This window comes from Barbatula barbatula (assembly GCF_947034865.1).
Source record: "Barbatula barbatula genome assembly, chromosome: 15".
Lineage (NCBI taxonomy): Eukaryota > Metazoa > Chordata > Actinopteri > Cypriniformes > Nemacheilidae > Barbatula > Barbatula barbatula.
This window is the reverse complement of record NC_136778.1, coordinates 258572-274482: the sequence shown is the minus strand read 5'-3', so window position 1 is coordinate 274482 and position 15911 is coordinate 258572. Positions and strand designations below refer to the sequence as shown.

The 15911-nt window shown below is 42.5% G+C and overlaps 1 protein-coding gene across 2 annotated transcripts in view; it reads left to right on the top strand.

Annotated features, from left to right (window-relative positions):
- The first annotated feature begins 1073 nt into the window (after positions 1 to 1073).
- Positions 1074 to 15911, top strand: part of dspb (desmoplakin b) — a 32963-nt gene continuing 18125 nt past the window's right edge. For both annotated transcript variants that reach the window (XM_079474406.1, XM_079474405.1), the window contains exons 1-20: positions 1074 to 1377; positions 3772 to 3862; positions 5927 to 6057; positions 6450 to 6603; positions 6992 to 7117; positions 7243 to 7320; positions 7394 to 7561; positions 7944 to 8048; positions 8153 to 8248; positions 8391 to 8516; positions 8594 to 8749; positions 8821 to 8975; positions 9200 to 9326; positions 9419 to 9605; positions 12225 to 12400; positions 13028 to 13206; positions 13274 to 13412; positions 13573 to 13766; positions 13842 to 14004; positions 14092 to 14175. In XM_079474406.1, the coding sequence (XP_079330532.1) occupies positions 1193 to 1377; positions 3772 to 3862; positions 5927 to 6057; positions 6450 to 6603; positions 6992 to 7117; positions 7243 to 7320; positions 7394 to 7561; positions 7944 to 8048; positions 8153 to 8248; positions 8391 to 8516; positions 8594 to 8749; positions 8821 to 8975; positions 9200 to 9326; positions 9419 to 9605; positions 12225 to 12400; positions 13028 to 13206; positions 13274 to 13412; positions 13573 to 13766; positions 13842 to 14004; positions 14092 to 14175 (2820 nt within the window). In that variant the 5' untranslated portion in view covers positions 1074 to 1192. The remainder of the gene's footprint in view (positions 1378 to 3771; positions 3863 to 5926; positions 6058 to 6449; positions 6604 to 6991; positions 7118 to 7242; positions 7321 to 7393; positions 7562 to 7943; positions 8049 to 8152; positions 8249 to 8390; positions 8517 to 8593; positions 8750 to 8820; positions 8976 to 9199; positions 9327 to 9418; positions 9606 to 12224; positions 12401 to 13027; positions 13207 to 13273; positions 13413 to 13572; positions 13767 to 13841; positions 14005 to 14091; positions 14176 to 15911) is intronic.

Below are 15911 nucleotides of genomic sequence, written 5' to 3'. Positions count from 1 at the left end.
CTGTGTCACGTGTTATTTAATAAGAACACAGATCTGCTGGAGATGTGTGATGTTCATACGTGAAGCATGTTCTGTTTTAGCATGTTTTGGACATACCTGTCTATATTTTGCCAGAGGCAGTTCAATGACAGACTCGGCTTTCCAGAAGACCCAGAACCTTCAGCAGATGTGTGTGTGTTTGAGCTGTGAAGTGTGCAGAGATCTTCATGTTAATGACAGGTGTGTGTGTGTGTGTGTGTGTGTGCAGAGATCTTCATGTTAATGACAGGTGTGTGTGTGTGTGTGTGTGTGTGTGTGTGCAGAGATCTTCATGTTAATGACAGGTGTGTGTGTGTGTGTGTGTGTGTGTGTGTGTGTGTGTGTGTGTGTGCAGAGATCTTCATGTTAATGACAGGTGTGTGTGTGTGTGTGTGTGTGTGTGTGCAGAGATCTTCACGTTAATGACAGGTGTGTGTGTGTGTGTGTGTGTGTGCAGAGATCTTCACGTTAATGACAGGTGTGTGTGTGTGTGTGTGTGTGTGTGTGTAGAGATTGTTTCATCTTTAATGTTTTTATGAGTGAATCTCTTGAACACATGAGCAGATTTAGAATGAGTATGTTAAGATGTCACATTTCACATTAAAATCACACACAAACACATGTTGTATAAAGACACAACAATAAGACATTCCCTTTCATCATTACCATTCCCTAATTCTCTATTGTCACATATGAAGAGGTTGGTTCCTAAATGAGATAACAACGTTTCAAAAATCATGTTTCTATATTGTGCAGTCCAATGAACATCAATCACAGCTGACTAACACAATAAAACACAATAAAACATAACATTTTAAAAAACATTATTATGAGTTATCTCATTTTGGAAGCAAACTCTTCATGCCTTTATTTGTACTTTTTAATGATTAAAGGATTCTGCAATATCAGTACAATAAATCCTTAACAAAAATATATGATTTTATTTCAATACTTTGTTAAATATATGATTTTAAATGTGAATGTAATTGTTTTCTTAACTTTTCATTTGTTTATAAAGGGTGTGTTCAGATCCTGTGCCAGAAACACGAGTCGGTGGTCTGCGGGCGTGGTCTTCTGATCCCAAACACCCCGAGAGCGCTTCCTCCTTCAGTCACTGCGCGTCGCGTCGCGTCTCATCCGCTTTCATTCGGACCCGCACGAGACGAGCGCAGTCATGAGTTTACACAGCGCGCCGCGCGGACCGAACGCGATGAGCCGACGCGCGGGATCCCGGAGCGAACTCAACCAGACGTCCGCGTATCATCCTGCGCGCTCCGAGGTGGTGTCGGTGGCGCAGCGGGGCAGTAATGTCGCGTATTCTCAGAGTTTCTCCAGAGGATCAACGACCGCCGGACAAGTGTGAGTAAACACCTGCTGCGCCACCGACACATCAGCGCTGCGCGACATTTAGAGATCGTTAAGTAGTGTGTGTCGACTAGTGTGTGTGTGTGTGCGTGTGCGCGTGTGTGTGTGTGTCGACTAGTGTGTGTCGACTAGTGTGTGTGTGTGTGTGTGTGCGTGCGTGCGTGTGTGTGTGAACTTTTCAGTCAAACGTTCTTAAAAGAACAATTTTCAATTTCAAGGCACTTTATTGGCATGTTTGCGTGTTTGTTCAATATTGCTGAACCATTGGACAACAAAATACAAACAATAAGTACAAACATTCTAATTAAAATAAGATGCTGAGTAAGGCATAAATATAGAATGAATTATAAAATAAAGATTATGTAAGTAAACGATGAACAATATTGAAACAATAAGAAGAATGTCCTCTCCAGAAGAACTTCTATAGGACAAACCGTTTCTCTAGATGTTAAACACTCTTTATAGAGACTATATAAATACTCAAAATGCAGTTTGTTCCTGTTTCAGAGAGGATTCAGATGACAGATTTAAGATTGAAATGTTTGTGTTTCATTGAAATGTAAGTTGAGTGAATATGTGTAACACAATCCATCGGGACACTCTGAAGCTGCATTGTTGTGACTTTACAGCACACACACACGCATGCGCACACACACACGCACGCGCACACGCACACGCACACGCACACGCACACGCACACGCACACGCACACGCACACGCACACGCACACGCACACGCACACGCACACGCACACGCACACGCACACGCACACGCACACGCACACGCACACGCACACGCACACGCACACGCACACGCACACGCACACGCACACGCACACGCACACGCACACGCACACGCACACGCACACGCACACGCACACGCACACGCACACGCACACACACACACACACACACACACACACACACACACACACACACACACACACACACACACACACACACACACACACACACACACACACACACACACACACACACACACACACACACACACACACACACACACACACACACACACACACACTGTATTGTGTGAACGGTAAAATGCCGTCCAAACTTTTGCCTAAATGTATTGAGAATAATTCCACGTCCCCGTGTGAAAGCAGACGCTGCTGCGGTATCCAAGCACCCGACTGCAGGTCATGAGTCATCCGCCCATAAAACTCTCTCCTTCATTCACATGTAGATCACACTTCATCTGACCTGTCTGACACTCATTTACTTCTCAACTACTGCCCGCATACACAACAGAACTCACCTAAATACAGTTTTGAAAAAGATGTTCAGCGGTTTTCATGCTTTTGATTCTTTAATGCAGATTAAAATAGTAACTTTTATGTGCAGTTTCTTTTGAAATACTCTTTTAAAAATATAGATGCGTTTGGTGAGAGAATTCTTTAGTGGCTGTACATGTAAATGTGTAAAATGAACAGAAGGTTTTGGTCTGGGGTTGCGCGTCTGTGAGAGGAATGCATCGCTGTAGTTAAACTAATGCAGCCGGCAGCTTTCACATCTATGTGCAGTAAAATTGATGTTGTGATGGCCTCAGGTTAAGTGCACATCTGCGTAAGAAGAGAAAAATGTTATCACCCAAAACCTTCTGCTACCATTCAAGGAAATATTTGTGATTTATATGTTGCTTGCAAAAAACAAACAGAATCAGAAAACTCATCAACTTTTGAATGGTTATGAAAGCATAAGGGATGCACCCATATGTAATCTTTTGGCCGATAGCTGATGATTCTTTAACACTGGAAGCCAATAACAGATATATTGGCCGATATACAGTATCTAGATATTAATATAACATTTCCTGAGAATGAAACAAAAGATTAAAAGTGGACGACTGCTTTTATATGAAAACATTGACTGCAGAAAACAAGTGAAAATCATGTGTTAAGGCCACTTTACACTAGTTAAACATTCTTTCACCTTCAAACTTGTCTGGTATCATGTTTATTCAACAATCAAACTATAGATGTTCTTCCCGAGCAAACCCAGAAAAGTGTTTTTAATATCCACGAGTCTAACAGATCTCCAGACAGAAAGCATTCAGACAGCAGTCTGATTCACACAATATTCTTTTCTTCCTGTGATTCACACATTCATAAATACTGTATCTACATCAACAATGTTTTGCTGATATCAGTAAGTGAAAGATCACGACAGAAACACACAACTGTGCTGGATTAGAACTGTGAGCGGATGAAGAAGTTTAACCAGAGGAAATAATATAAATATCGACTATAATATATCGGCCTAAATTTTATTATCCGATATGGCCGATTATTTATGGTGCATCCCTAAAGCAAATGAGTTGTTTTATGTAGTAAGAGTGAGATTGACATCAGATTGTTTTGTTTCTCAGACCTCAGATGAGCTCAATGAATCAGAGGATTCAGTTTCTAATGAGAGAGTGTGAGGATCATCTGGGCAGAACTACATTTCTGCTAACGGCTGTGAGTATCATCATCATCATCATCATCATCATCATCAGCTCTCATTCAGACAAAAATATACTATTCTCTCTCATGTGCTTGTAAATCTCTATATGTCTTAGTTTTGTGGTGCACTGTCCATTTAAATGTGTTTGTTTGTCATATGTTGATGTCAGTTTCCTCAGAAAAGAAAATCACTCGAGAAATACATTTTGTTAATATGTACACCCTTGTTATGTTGTGTAGTTTGTTTAAATGTGTTGTTATACTGTATGTAAGTGTTATTTATGTTCATGTATGACAGGAATGTGTGTTTGTTCACATCAATATTCTTGTTTAGTTAAAGAGACACTCCGCCCAAACATTTCAATTCTGTCATGAATTCCTCACCTTCTAGTTCAGGGCTAGTCAACTGGCGCCTTAATATTTCAAATAAGCAGAGAGACTTTAAGAACGGTGTGCTTTAAGACATGCACGTCCTGGGACGCCAAAAAGTCCTTAACGCTCCTACATTCAATACGAAAGTAATTCCTGCGGCTCATACCGATTGACGTCTTATAAAACGATTTGATCGGTCTGTCCAAGAAACATAATGTACCAAAACGCATCTAGTGCCCTTGTAAGTAACTGCAGGAAGAGTACTACACCACATGAACTGATGAGGAAAAACTATGATGTTTTTATTATTGCATTCATTATGTATGAACAGCTATATTTACAAAAATATCTGCTCTTCAAATGATCTGCCCTTCTTAGTGTGCAGGGCACATGAACTCGATTGGAACTTAACCCAAGATGCGATAATAGCACTCAGTTTCTTGCACAGATCATTTGAGTCGCTTTCTAAGGTGCTGGATTAACTGTGTGCTGAATGTATTAGTGTATTTGACTTTTATTCGTTTCATTAATTTAACCAAATACCTTCATAAATATGACCATTATATGACCTGTAACAGCAACATAAACAGTGTAAAAGGAACAAATCACAAAAAAGAACAGAAATGATGATATGGTAAAAACACTGGCCCGCATCCTATTTTCAGAATCTGGCCCTAAAAGAAAAGTAGTTGAAGACCTCTGGTCTACTTGATCCAGACGTGTGTAAATGTGTCATGATTCTGCCGTATCATGTCTTGATTTCTTGGCAGGACCATGACAGGGCCACGTGTTTTGTGTGGAGAGAAACCCTGTGTGTGTGTGTGTGTGTGTGTGTGTGTGCGTGCGCGGTTCCCGTTACCTTGTAGATTCAGAAATACCTTGTTTGTGTTTCCTGTTTGTTTATTTATGCCCCCTTGTGGAAAGTCTTTATTTTCTGTACCTTGCCTTAGTTCAGTTTTCCCCCATCGTGGGTGTTTGTTTTGCCGTGTTTATATGATTATTTATTAAAGTTATTGTTTAACCCCTCCACCGCTGCCTGCAGTTGGGTTCTTCCACCCCGACCCTGACATAAATGTCTTTATTGAGTTGAACACAAAGAGAGACACTAACTGCCATAGTAGGAAAAATGTGAATGGTGGTCAAAACTACATTCCTCTAAATATCTTCTCAGAACCAGAACATGACTAAAAATAGGCAGTCAATGGTTCTTCAGAACTGTTGGTTACTCACATTATTCCTAATATCTCTCTTTGTGTTCAAGCCAAGACATTAACACACGTCTGGAACAACTAGAGGGAGAGTCATTCATGACAGAATTGACATGTGTGGGTGGAGTTTCCCTTTAAAGGCTTTCTGAGGAAATTAAACATCGGTATGTTGTTTAGTGTTTTCTAGTGAAAGACGCAGGTGCTGCAATAAAAGCATTAAGTTGTGTTTGAGTTTAAAGTTCACAGTATTTATGAATGTGTGTGTGTGTTTGATTCAGAGCATCAGCAGTCTGTGTTTGTTTCAGTAACATTATGAGAATGTTAAAACAACGCTTACAAAAGGTTTTGTTGCACCAGCCTAAGAAATACAACGACATCACATTTCAAACAGAGTTTCTATGTTTTGAATGAGTTTATGGCTCTGTAGTCTCTGTGAATGTTTAGATGTGTGTTCATCCTGTGTTACTCTAACTATTGTTCTCACTGTGTGTGTGTGTAGAGCAGAGATCCTCGGGCTTTAGCTGAAGCTGAATTCTGTCTGGAATCTGCTATTGACATCACTGACCAGCTCAGAGAATTCAGTGTTGAGTTAACTCAACAGAACATGGCACCAGACGGCCTCATACAAAAGTGACGCACGCACACACACACACACACGCACGCACGCACACACGCACGCACGCACGCGCACGCACGCACGCACGCACACACACACACACACACACACACACACACATGTTTGTTTTTATATCATGGTGGGAATATTTATGTTATAACAGTTGTCTGAAGTAAACACTCTTGAGTACATATGTTTGTTACCCTGTTCACACACACACACAGAAGTACACACAAGTACACAATACACACCGACTAGAAGTACACATCAACCAAAAACCAATATACACACAAGTTCACACTACAAGTACACACGATAAGTAAATTTCTGTACAAAGTGAGCACACACACTTTCATGTGCATTGACTCTCTCTCTCTCTGTGATGTGTGTGTGTGTGTGTGTGTAGTTTGAATTTGTTTTATGATCAGATCAGGGAGTTGAGTGTTGATATGAACGCTGCTTCACAGCAGAATAGGAGCAGTAGAACCATCAAACGCAGCGGGAGTCGAGATGAACCAAAGTGCTTTAATGAAGCTATGGCCTGGATCACACAACAGAAGGTACACAACACAACACACATTCTGTGTCACTGTTTGCTTGATGTGCATCCCTTCAGAGGAAGAAGAAATCACATATCATCTGAAGGCTGTCATACAGTATATGGAGTTTTGATTCCTCTCATGGTGGAACAGGAACATGTCAGATGTGTAGTGTGCAGAACCACATCAGCTTTCTCACTGAACACACACTCACTTCATCAACTACACAACCGAAGGACATGTTTCTGCACAAGTGTGTGGTTGTAATGTCAGCGGTTCAGCTGTGATGTGTGATTGATATTTTCTCACATGTTGTGTAGATTTCCAGAACATGCTGAAGCATAAATATAATGATTAGATTGTGTTCAATTGAATTGTTTCTTGTGTGCGTGCGTGTGTGCGCTTGCAGCGGCTGATTGAGACCTCTCAATGGGGTGAGGACTTGTCAGCCGTTGGACAGCAGATAGCCAATCACAGCGTGTTTCAAAGCTCCATTCAGAGAAGTGTTGAAATGGATCGAGCTCGGGCTGAACTGGTGAGCAAACAGATTCGCTGATAAGCTACAACAATAACAAAATATGAATGACATATGTATTTATGTCATCAGTGATCTGATGGTTTCAGAAGAGATGATGTGAATGTGTTGTGTTATTGTTGTAGATGAGAGGCAACGAGCAGAACCCAGACATAAGCAAACCTTACCTGAATAAACTGGAGCAGGAGTGGGACAGTCTACAGGTGAGAGACTCGCATGAACTCAGAAACATGAAAACTAAAGTTGTGTTTCACACTTTCATTTGTGTGTCTTCAGAAAGCAGCGTATCAGCGGGGAATGAACTTACAAGACCTGCGTAGCGTCATCGAGGAGATATGCAATCAGATCATGTGGGTGAATGAAAGAGAAGAAGAAGAGCTGGTGTTTGACTGGGCCGATAAAAACATAGACGCCTACATCCCCAAAAAAGAGGAGAGCTTTTCTGTAAGAACACACACACACACTCGCACAGGCACACACACACACTCAGACACACACTCACACATGCACACACGCACTCAGACACACACTCACACATGCACACACGCACACACACACACACACACACGCGCACAGGCACACACACACACACGCACTCAGACACACACTCACACATGCACACACACACGCACACACACACACACATGCGCACATACACACAGATAGACACACACAGGCACGCACACACAGACACTTACACACACTCACGTCACAAGTTAAATCTGTGAACATGTCTGGCTGAGGTGTTTTCACAGATGTTTGAGATGAGACTACTGGGAAATAAAGCAGATTCTTGTAAAGTGTAACTTATGTTTGTGTTCTGCAGAAGTTAATGAGTGAATTGGAACAAAAGGAAGTTCATCTGAATGTTCTGAGAGGAAAGGTGGACGTACTGTTGAAGAGCAAACATCCCGCGTCTGATAAGATCCAGGTAAGGATGTCTCTCTCTCTCTCTCTCTCTCTCTCTGTGTGTTTGTTTTGTCATGTTTTATTGTTGTGTTTCTCACACGCGTGTGTGTGTGTGTGTGTTTAAAGGCGTACATGGAGACGTTACAGACGCAGTGGAGCTGGCTTCTGCAGATCACCAAATGTATTCAAGTACATCTGAAGGAAAACGCTCGGTACAGTCAGGTAACAGTAATCCACATCATCCTTCAGAAGACGCGCTGCATTAGCTGTTGACGAATCAGTTTTAATGCAAAATACATCAGATCATGTGTTCATCACACATTAACAAGAAACATGTATCAATAACATGAACTGTGTTGTCCAGTTTTTTCTAGAGACGACACAAATGAACAGTAAACTCCAGAAAGAACACGAAAACATCCGTAAGAACTTCACCTGCGATAAATCCACTCCTCTTCACTCCTTAATGGAGCTTTTACAAGGACTGGAGGTAAGAAACATTCAGACACGTCTCTCATCCGTCCAGAGGTGAATTCATCCTCTCATGTGTGTGTGTGTGTGTGTCAGAGAGAACGTGAGCGTTTGACCGAACAGAAGGAGATGGTACAACAGCTGGTGAATAAATCCAAAACCATCATCAGACTCAAACCCAGAAACCCAGAGGAGAAGATCACTGGTCAGCGGATCGTCGTACGGGCGCTCTGTGACTTTAGACAAGATGAGGTGACGCACGCTCTTGTCTTCCTTTATTCATCAAAACTGTTCTTACGTAAACTGACAATGTCTCTAAACAGAAAACAATTCATAAAGGAGATGAGGGGATTCTGAAGGATAACTCTGAGCGGACCACATGGCTCGTGACAGGACCGGGAGGAATGGACATGCATGTGCCTTCAGTTTGTCTGATCATTCCACCTCCAAACCCACTGGCGGTCAATCTCGCCAACAAGTATGACACACGCGTGAACACACAGACACACACACACACACGCACAATGTCTGTGTTTTGTCATATGAATACTCGAGCCTTTAGATAAAGTTTGTATATAAATATACAAATGATTTATATAAATTGACAGAAAATAAAGATGTCATTAAACACATTAGAAAGTGACGCGCATGCGTGTGTTGTGTATCATCTTGTGAAGTGTTGTGTGTTGTGTTGAATGGCAGGAATTCTCAGTATTACGAGGCGATTCTATCCGTGTGGAATCAGCTGTACATTAATGTCAAGAGTATAATATCATGGCAGTACTCCATGCAGGACATTCAGCGCATCAACTCCCTCACCATCGCCATGGTAACCATCCCATCCCATCAACACGTGCTGTTGCTCACATAAAGAAGTGTGTTTAAGGATCTCCGTGGTCGTGTGTGTTTGTGTGTTTTTAGATTGCCAAAATGGGTCAAGAGGAGTACAACAACATCCTGAGGAGTCTGGAAGCACACTTTCAAGAGTTTAAGAAACACTCCGAGAAATCAGAGGTGTTCGGTGCTGAAGATCAGAAACACATCGAGACTCAATTCACAGGAGCTACACAACACTACGAGAAACTCATCGTACAACTGCCATCATACAGTCAGTACACGCACGCACACACACACACACACTTCATCACACACACACACACTTCATCACACAAACACACACACACTTCATCACACACACGCGCAAACACACACACACGCGCGCACACACTTCATCACACACGCGCACACACTTCATCACACACACACGTAAACACACTCACACACGCGCGCACACACTTCATCACACACGCGCACACACTTCATCACACACACGCGCACACACTTCATCACACACACACACACACACACTTCATCACACACACACACTTCATCACACACACGCGCACACACTTTATCACACACACGCGCGCACACACTTCATCACACACACACACACTTCATCACACACGCGCACAAACTTCATCACACACACGCGCACAAACTTCATCACACACACGCGCACACACTTCATCACACACACACACTTCATCACACACACACACTTCATCACACACACACACACTTCATCACACAAACACACACACACACTTCATCACACAAACACACACACTTCATCACACACACGCGCAAACACACACACACACGCGCGCACACACTTCATCACACACGCGCACACACTTCATCACACACACACACACACTTCATCACACACACACACTTCATCACACACACACGCACACACTTTATCACACACACGCGCACACACTTCATCACACACGCACACACTTCATCACACACACACACACTTCATCACACACACACACAAACTTCATCACACACACGCGCACACACTTCATCACACGCACACACTTCATCACACACACACACTTCATCACACACACACACTTCATCACACACACTTCATCACACAAACACACACACACACTTCATCACACAAACACACACACTTCATCACACACACGCGCAAACACACACACACACGCGCGCACACACTTCATCACACACGCGCACACACTTCATCACACACACGCGCACACACTTCATCACACACACACACACACACACTTCATCACACACACACACTTCATCACACACACGCGCACACACTTTATCACACACACGCGCACACACTTCATCACACACACGCGCACACACTTCATCTCACACACACACACACACACACTTCATCACACACACACACTTCATCACACACACGCGCACACACTTTATCACACACACGCGCACACACTTCATCACACACACGCGCACACACTTCATCACACACACACACACTTCATCACACACGCGCACAAACTTCATCACACACACGCGCACACACTTCATCACACACACACACTTCATCACACACACACACTTCATCACACACACACACTTCATCACACACACACACACTTCATCACACAAACACACACACACACTTCATCACACAAACACACACACTTCATCACACACACGCGCACACACTTCATTACACACACGCGCAAACACACACACACACATACGCACACACTTCATCACACACACGCGCACACACTTCATCACACACACGCGCACACACTTCATCACACACACGCGCAAACACACACATACGCACACACTTCATCACACACGCGCACACACTTCATCACACACACGCGCACACACTTCATCACACACACGCGCACACACTTCATCACACACACGCGCAAACACACACATACGCACACACTTCATCACACACGCGCACACACTTCATCACACACACGCGCACACACTTCATCACACACACGCGCAAACACACACATACACGTACGCACACACTTCATCACACACGCGCACACACTTCATCACACACACACATACGCACACACTTCATCACACACACACACGCGCACACACTTCATCACACACATGCGCACACACTTCATCACACAAACACACACACACACTTCATCACACACACGCGCACACACTTCATCACACGCGCACACACTTCATCACACACGTGCGCACACACTTCATCACACACACACTTCATCACACACACACACCTCATCACACACACGCGCACACACTTCATCACACAAACACACACACACGCGCACACACCTCATCACACAAACACACACACACACACACTTCATCACACACACACTTCATCACACACACACACGCACACACACTTCATCACACACACACACCTCATCACACACACGCGCACACACTTCATCACACAAACACACAAACACACACGCGCACACACTTCATCACACAAACACGCACACACACGCACACACACTTCATCACACAAACACACACACACACACACTTCATCACACACACACGCGCGCACACACTTCATCACACACACGCGCACACACTTCATCACACAAACACACAAACACACACACACACACGCGCACACACTTCATCACACAAACACACACACACACGCACACACACTTCATCACACAAACACACACACACACACACACACTTCATCACACACACACGCGCGCACACACTTCATCACACACACGCGCACACACTTCATCACACACACACTTCATCACACACACAGATCTAGTTTGTGCTGTCGTTTGTCCTCATCTCACCGGAGAGACACTGATGTGATGTTGTTTCAAGTGAAAGTGTGGTATGATTTGTGTGTTTGTGTGTGTTGTAGCTGCTCGAGGAGAGGGTTCAGAATATACGGTAGCTGTGAGTGTGAAGATGCTGAATGAACTCAACGCTCTTCTCTTAAAGCTGGACAGAGCCGAGTCTTCTCTCAACACCTTCCTGTACATCTCCGTCGGAGAGAACGCACCTGACGAATGCGCTCAACACATCACCACAGCACAGGTTCACAACAATACACACGACAAAATATACACAAACTTAAAGAATGATTACAGCTGGCAAACATCTCTGGTGTCTTTTGCTTTTGGAGGAAATCAAATTCATCTGTTCAACTGAAATGAGTCAAACTGGCTCAACAACTGGATACAAAACTACACACAAATACAATCCAGACAAATAAAAGTGCGTTCACTGCAACACAAATGAACATGATGTGATCTGAAAACATGAGCAGGGATGTGTTATCTGCTGAGAAGAGAAAGGACATTAAGAACATTCACAATGGTTTTATTTATTATTTATTAATAAAAGATTTATAACGTTTTCCTATTAAAGTCATGTTTACTGTGGTGAGGCCATTTGTATGGAGGACCAATAGTGCCATTTAGAAATATAATTAATTCATGTTTAAATTATTAAATTCATCAATTGATTTTTTTTTTTTAGATGAATTTGTGAATTATCTGTTTACATTCGCTTTAATGATTAATTTGATCAATGGTTTCTTAATTTTATTTCCAATTGGCACTATTGGTCCTCCATAGATTTGTGGTAACTATGTTTTGACACCAAACACAACAGAAGAGCAATGGATGTAAAGTCATCTCCTGACGCTCTTATTGTGCTCAGGCCTTTCAGAAAGATGTTGAAAGCGTGCGGGGAGCGTTCGTGAGGTTGAGAAGCAGCGTTCAGGAGGAAGTGAAGGACACAGTGAACACTGATAAGGGCAGATACCTTCAGAGTCAACTGGACATCATCAGTCACAGACTCAATGAGCTGGAGACGTTCATCACTACACATGTGCAGAGGTACAAACACACGTCAGTCGCTGTCAATGACACGTCACATGTCACATGTTCTGTGTGTGTGTGTTAGGTTACAATCACTCAAGTCTCTGCTGAAGGGTTTACTGAACATCCAGGACATTGTTAAAGTTTATGAAGCTCGACTGACTGAGAAAGAGACGACGTCACTCGAACCAGAAGACCTTCAGAAGTACCAGAATGAGCTCAAGGTGAATGTTTACATCATCCACACATAGAGAAGTGCAGGCTACACATCCTTTCTCTGTGTGTGTGTGCTCAAGTGTGTGTGTGTGTGTGTGTGCTGGAGTTTGTGTGTAAATAGAAATAAATAGTGTGACCTCACAGATCTTGATATCTCTTTATGTTCAGAGAATGCAGAGTGACATGGAGCAGAAGCAGGATTTGTTGAATTCCCTTATGGTGGGGTTGAAGAAAATCCATCAGTTGAATGAACAGACAGAACAGAAGCGCTACAGGTGTATAGTGAACACTGAGCAGTACACTGAACACGTCCGTCAGTTATCAGAGCGCTGGAAACGCATTCACGTACAGATCAACAGCAGGTGAGCGCAGGTGATGTTGGTGCGCCCCTTCTTCTGATGTTGGTCTGTTCACTGGTGATGTTGTGTTTCTCTCAGGTGTCATGATCTGGACGTTTACCTCCCGCTGCTCCAACAGTATCTGAACTCCAGCTCCGGTCTGAGTGAATGGATCAGTCAGAGTCAGAGACGTATTGACACTCAACAGAACGTGAAGACGGACGACAGCACCACTTACACTCAACGTCTCAATCAACAAAAAGTCAGAATTGCTCGCAATCTACAGCTCATCAATATCACTGACGCAACAGTTTGATATTCATTGGTGTTGTCTTTATAATGTGTGCAGGCTGTGAACTCTGAAATAAAAACCAAAAGAGACCTGCTGGAGACCGTCCAGAACGATGGGAACGCCTGCATCAGTGCCATCAAGGTATTCTTTTAAACACGTTTTATAGAGTTCACATAACAAAACACCATGTGTATGCCGGGCTGGCCCAGCCTCTTGTGGGGCCCTAGGCAAGATTTAAAAAAATAAACTAACAAAAATATCTGAAAATGAACTTTTTAAAGCAGAATTCTTATTTATTTTAAATTAACATGAATTGTGATTAATAGGAATAAATAGGAAGTAAATAAGTAACAACACATATTTCTAACAAAAAAAATTACCTTCAAATTGTTTGAAAACAATGTTGAAAATAAAATAAAACAGATTGTTTCCTCAATAATTCTGTATTTGAATATTAGAGCTCATAAAACGAATATTTCATTATTATTATTATTATTATTTAGATAAAGGTTAATGGGTAGCTTTTTAAAACATTGTCTCAACGTCTCGCAAATGCTGTAGGGACACAAATAAAAGTTTATTGTATTGTTTTGTATTTTCTTAAATAAGTGGCAAGGGCTAGTCACAGTGCCAGTAAACACACTTAAGCCCGATTGTGGTGAGGAGGGCGGGACGAGAGCCGTGAGGCGGGGCCGGTGGCGTGAGTGATAGTGGGAATCAGCTGTGCGCGCACCGGTCCCGCATCTCACGGCTCTCGTCCCGCCTTCCTCACCACACCGATTTTTACTTGTGCGTCAGACCTACACTGTAGGCTACGTGTCGGTTTTCATTTACACTTTTGCGTCATTGTCCGCATCGACAGGATATGATCGTTAGTATGGAGCGATTTTAGTCTCATTAATTATTCACGCGTAAATCAAGATACACACATGCGTAAACAGTTTTGCATGCATAAAACCTAATTTACGTGCACTTAGTATATATTTACATTTACGAAAAGCAATTCACGTGCGTAAAACAAAACTAAATTTACGTTTCGCAAACATACAACTGTGCACAAAACTTTCGAAAGGTTCAAATGTACACGTTTGTCTTATGTGAATGTCCTAATCGTCACACACGTGTGAATCGCATTGAACGTGTGTGTGTGTATGTTTTGAGACTCTCCTGGCAACGGAACCCCACCACTTGGGTTGTCGTACCCTTTAGCCAATCAGATTCAAGCTTATCATTCAACCAATCACAACCCGCTGAGGGCGCAGGACTCAAGGAAAACGGCTCTGTGCAGCTTTGGTGCAGGCGGCACATATTTTGTTTTGTAGGCTAACGTTACATAGTTGAACCGTTCACGGCGAGTCTGTTTTTATGTTTTTAAGTGTTGCTTACGTTACCATTACGATGTGTTTATGTGGTTGCCAATCCAAAATAATAGAGTTGTTACATGAACATAGATGATTTTGGTTACATGTGGAATAAAGTATTTTTATCGACTGCAAATCTTCAGTTTCCTCCCATTTTGCGATTCATTGCTGTATGGCATGTCTATTTACCTTACCGTGTTTCTCTCTGCGGTCAGTAGTATTGCCAAAGACGGTTTGTGTCATTTTTTTATTAAAATCTGATAATACTAGTTAACTTTAAATGTAGTAATTTATTAGTATGGGTCTATATAGGCTAATATATCTATCCATTTAATCTAAATTAGTAAAATAATCCCTTCAATGGCGTTTACAGAAGCCAATAAGGAACATAACACGTATGTCTAACTAGACTATATTAATTTACATGAAGAAAGAACTACAAAGTCAGGGGAAACATTACAGTATTTCAAACTGACTTGACAGAAGGCACAGTGAAATGAGGCCAGGTGGACAGCA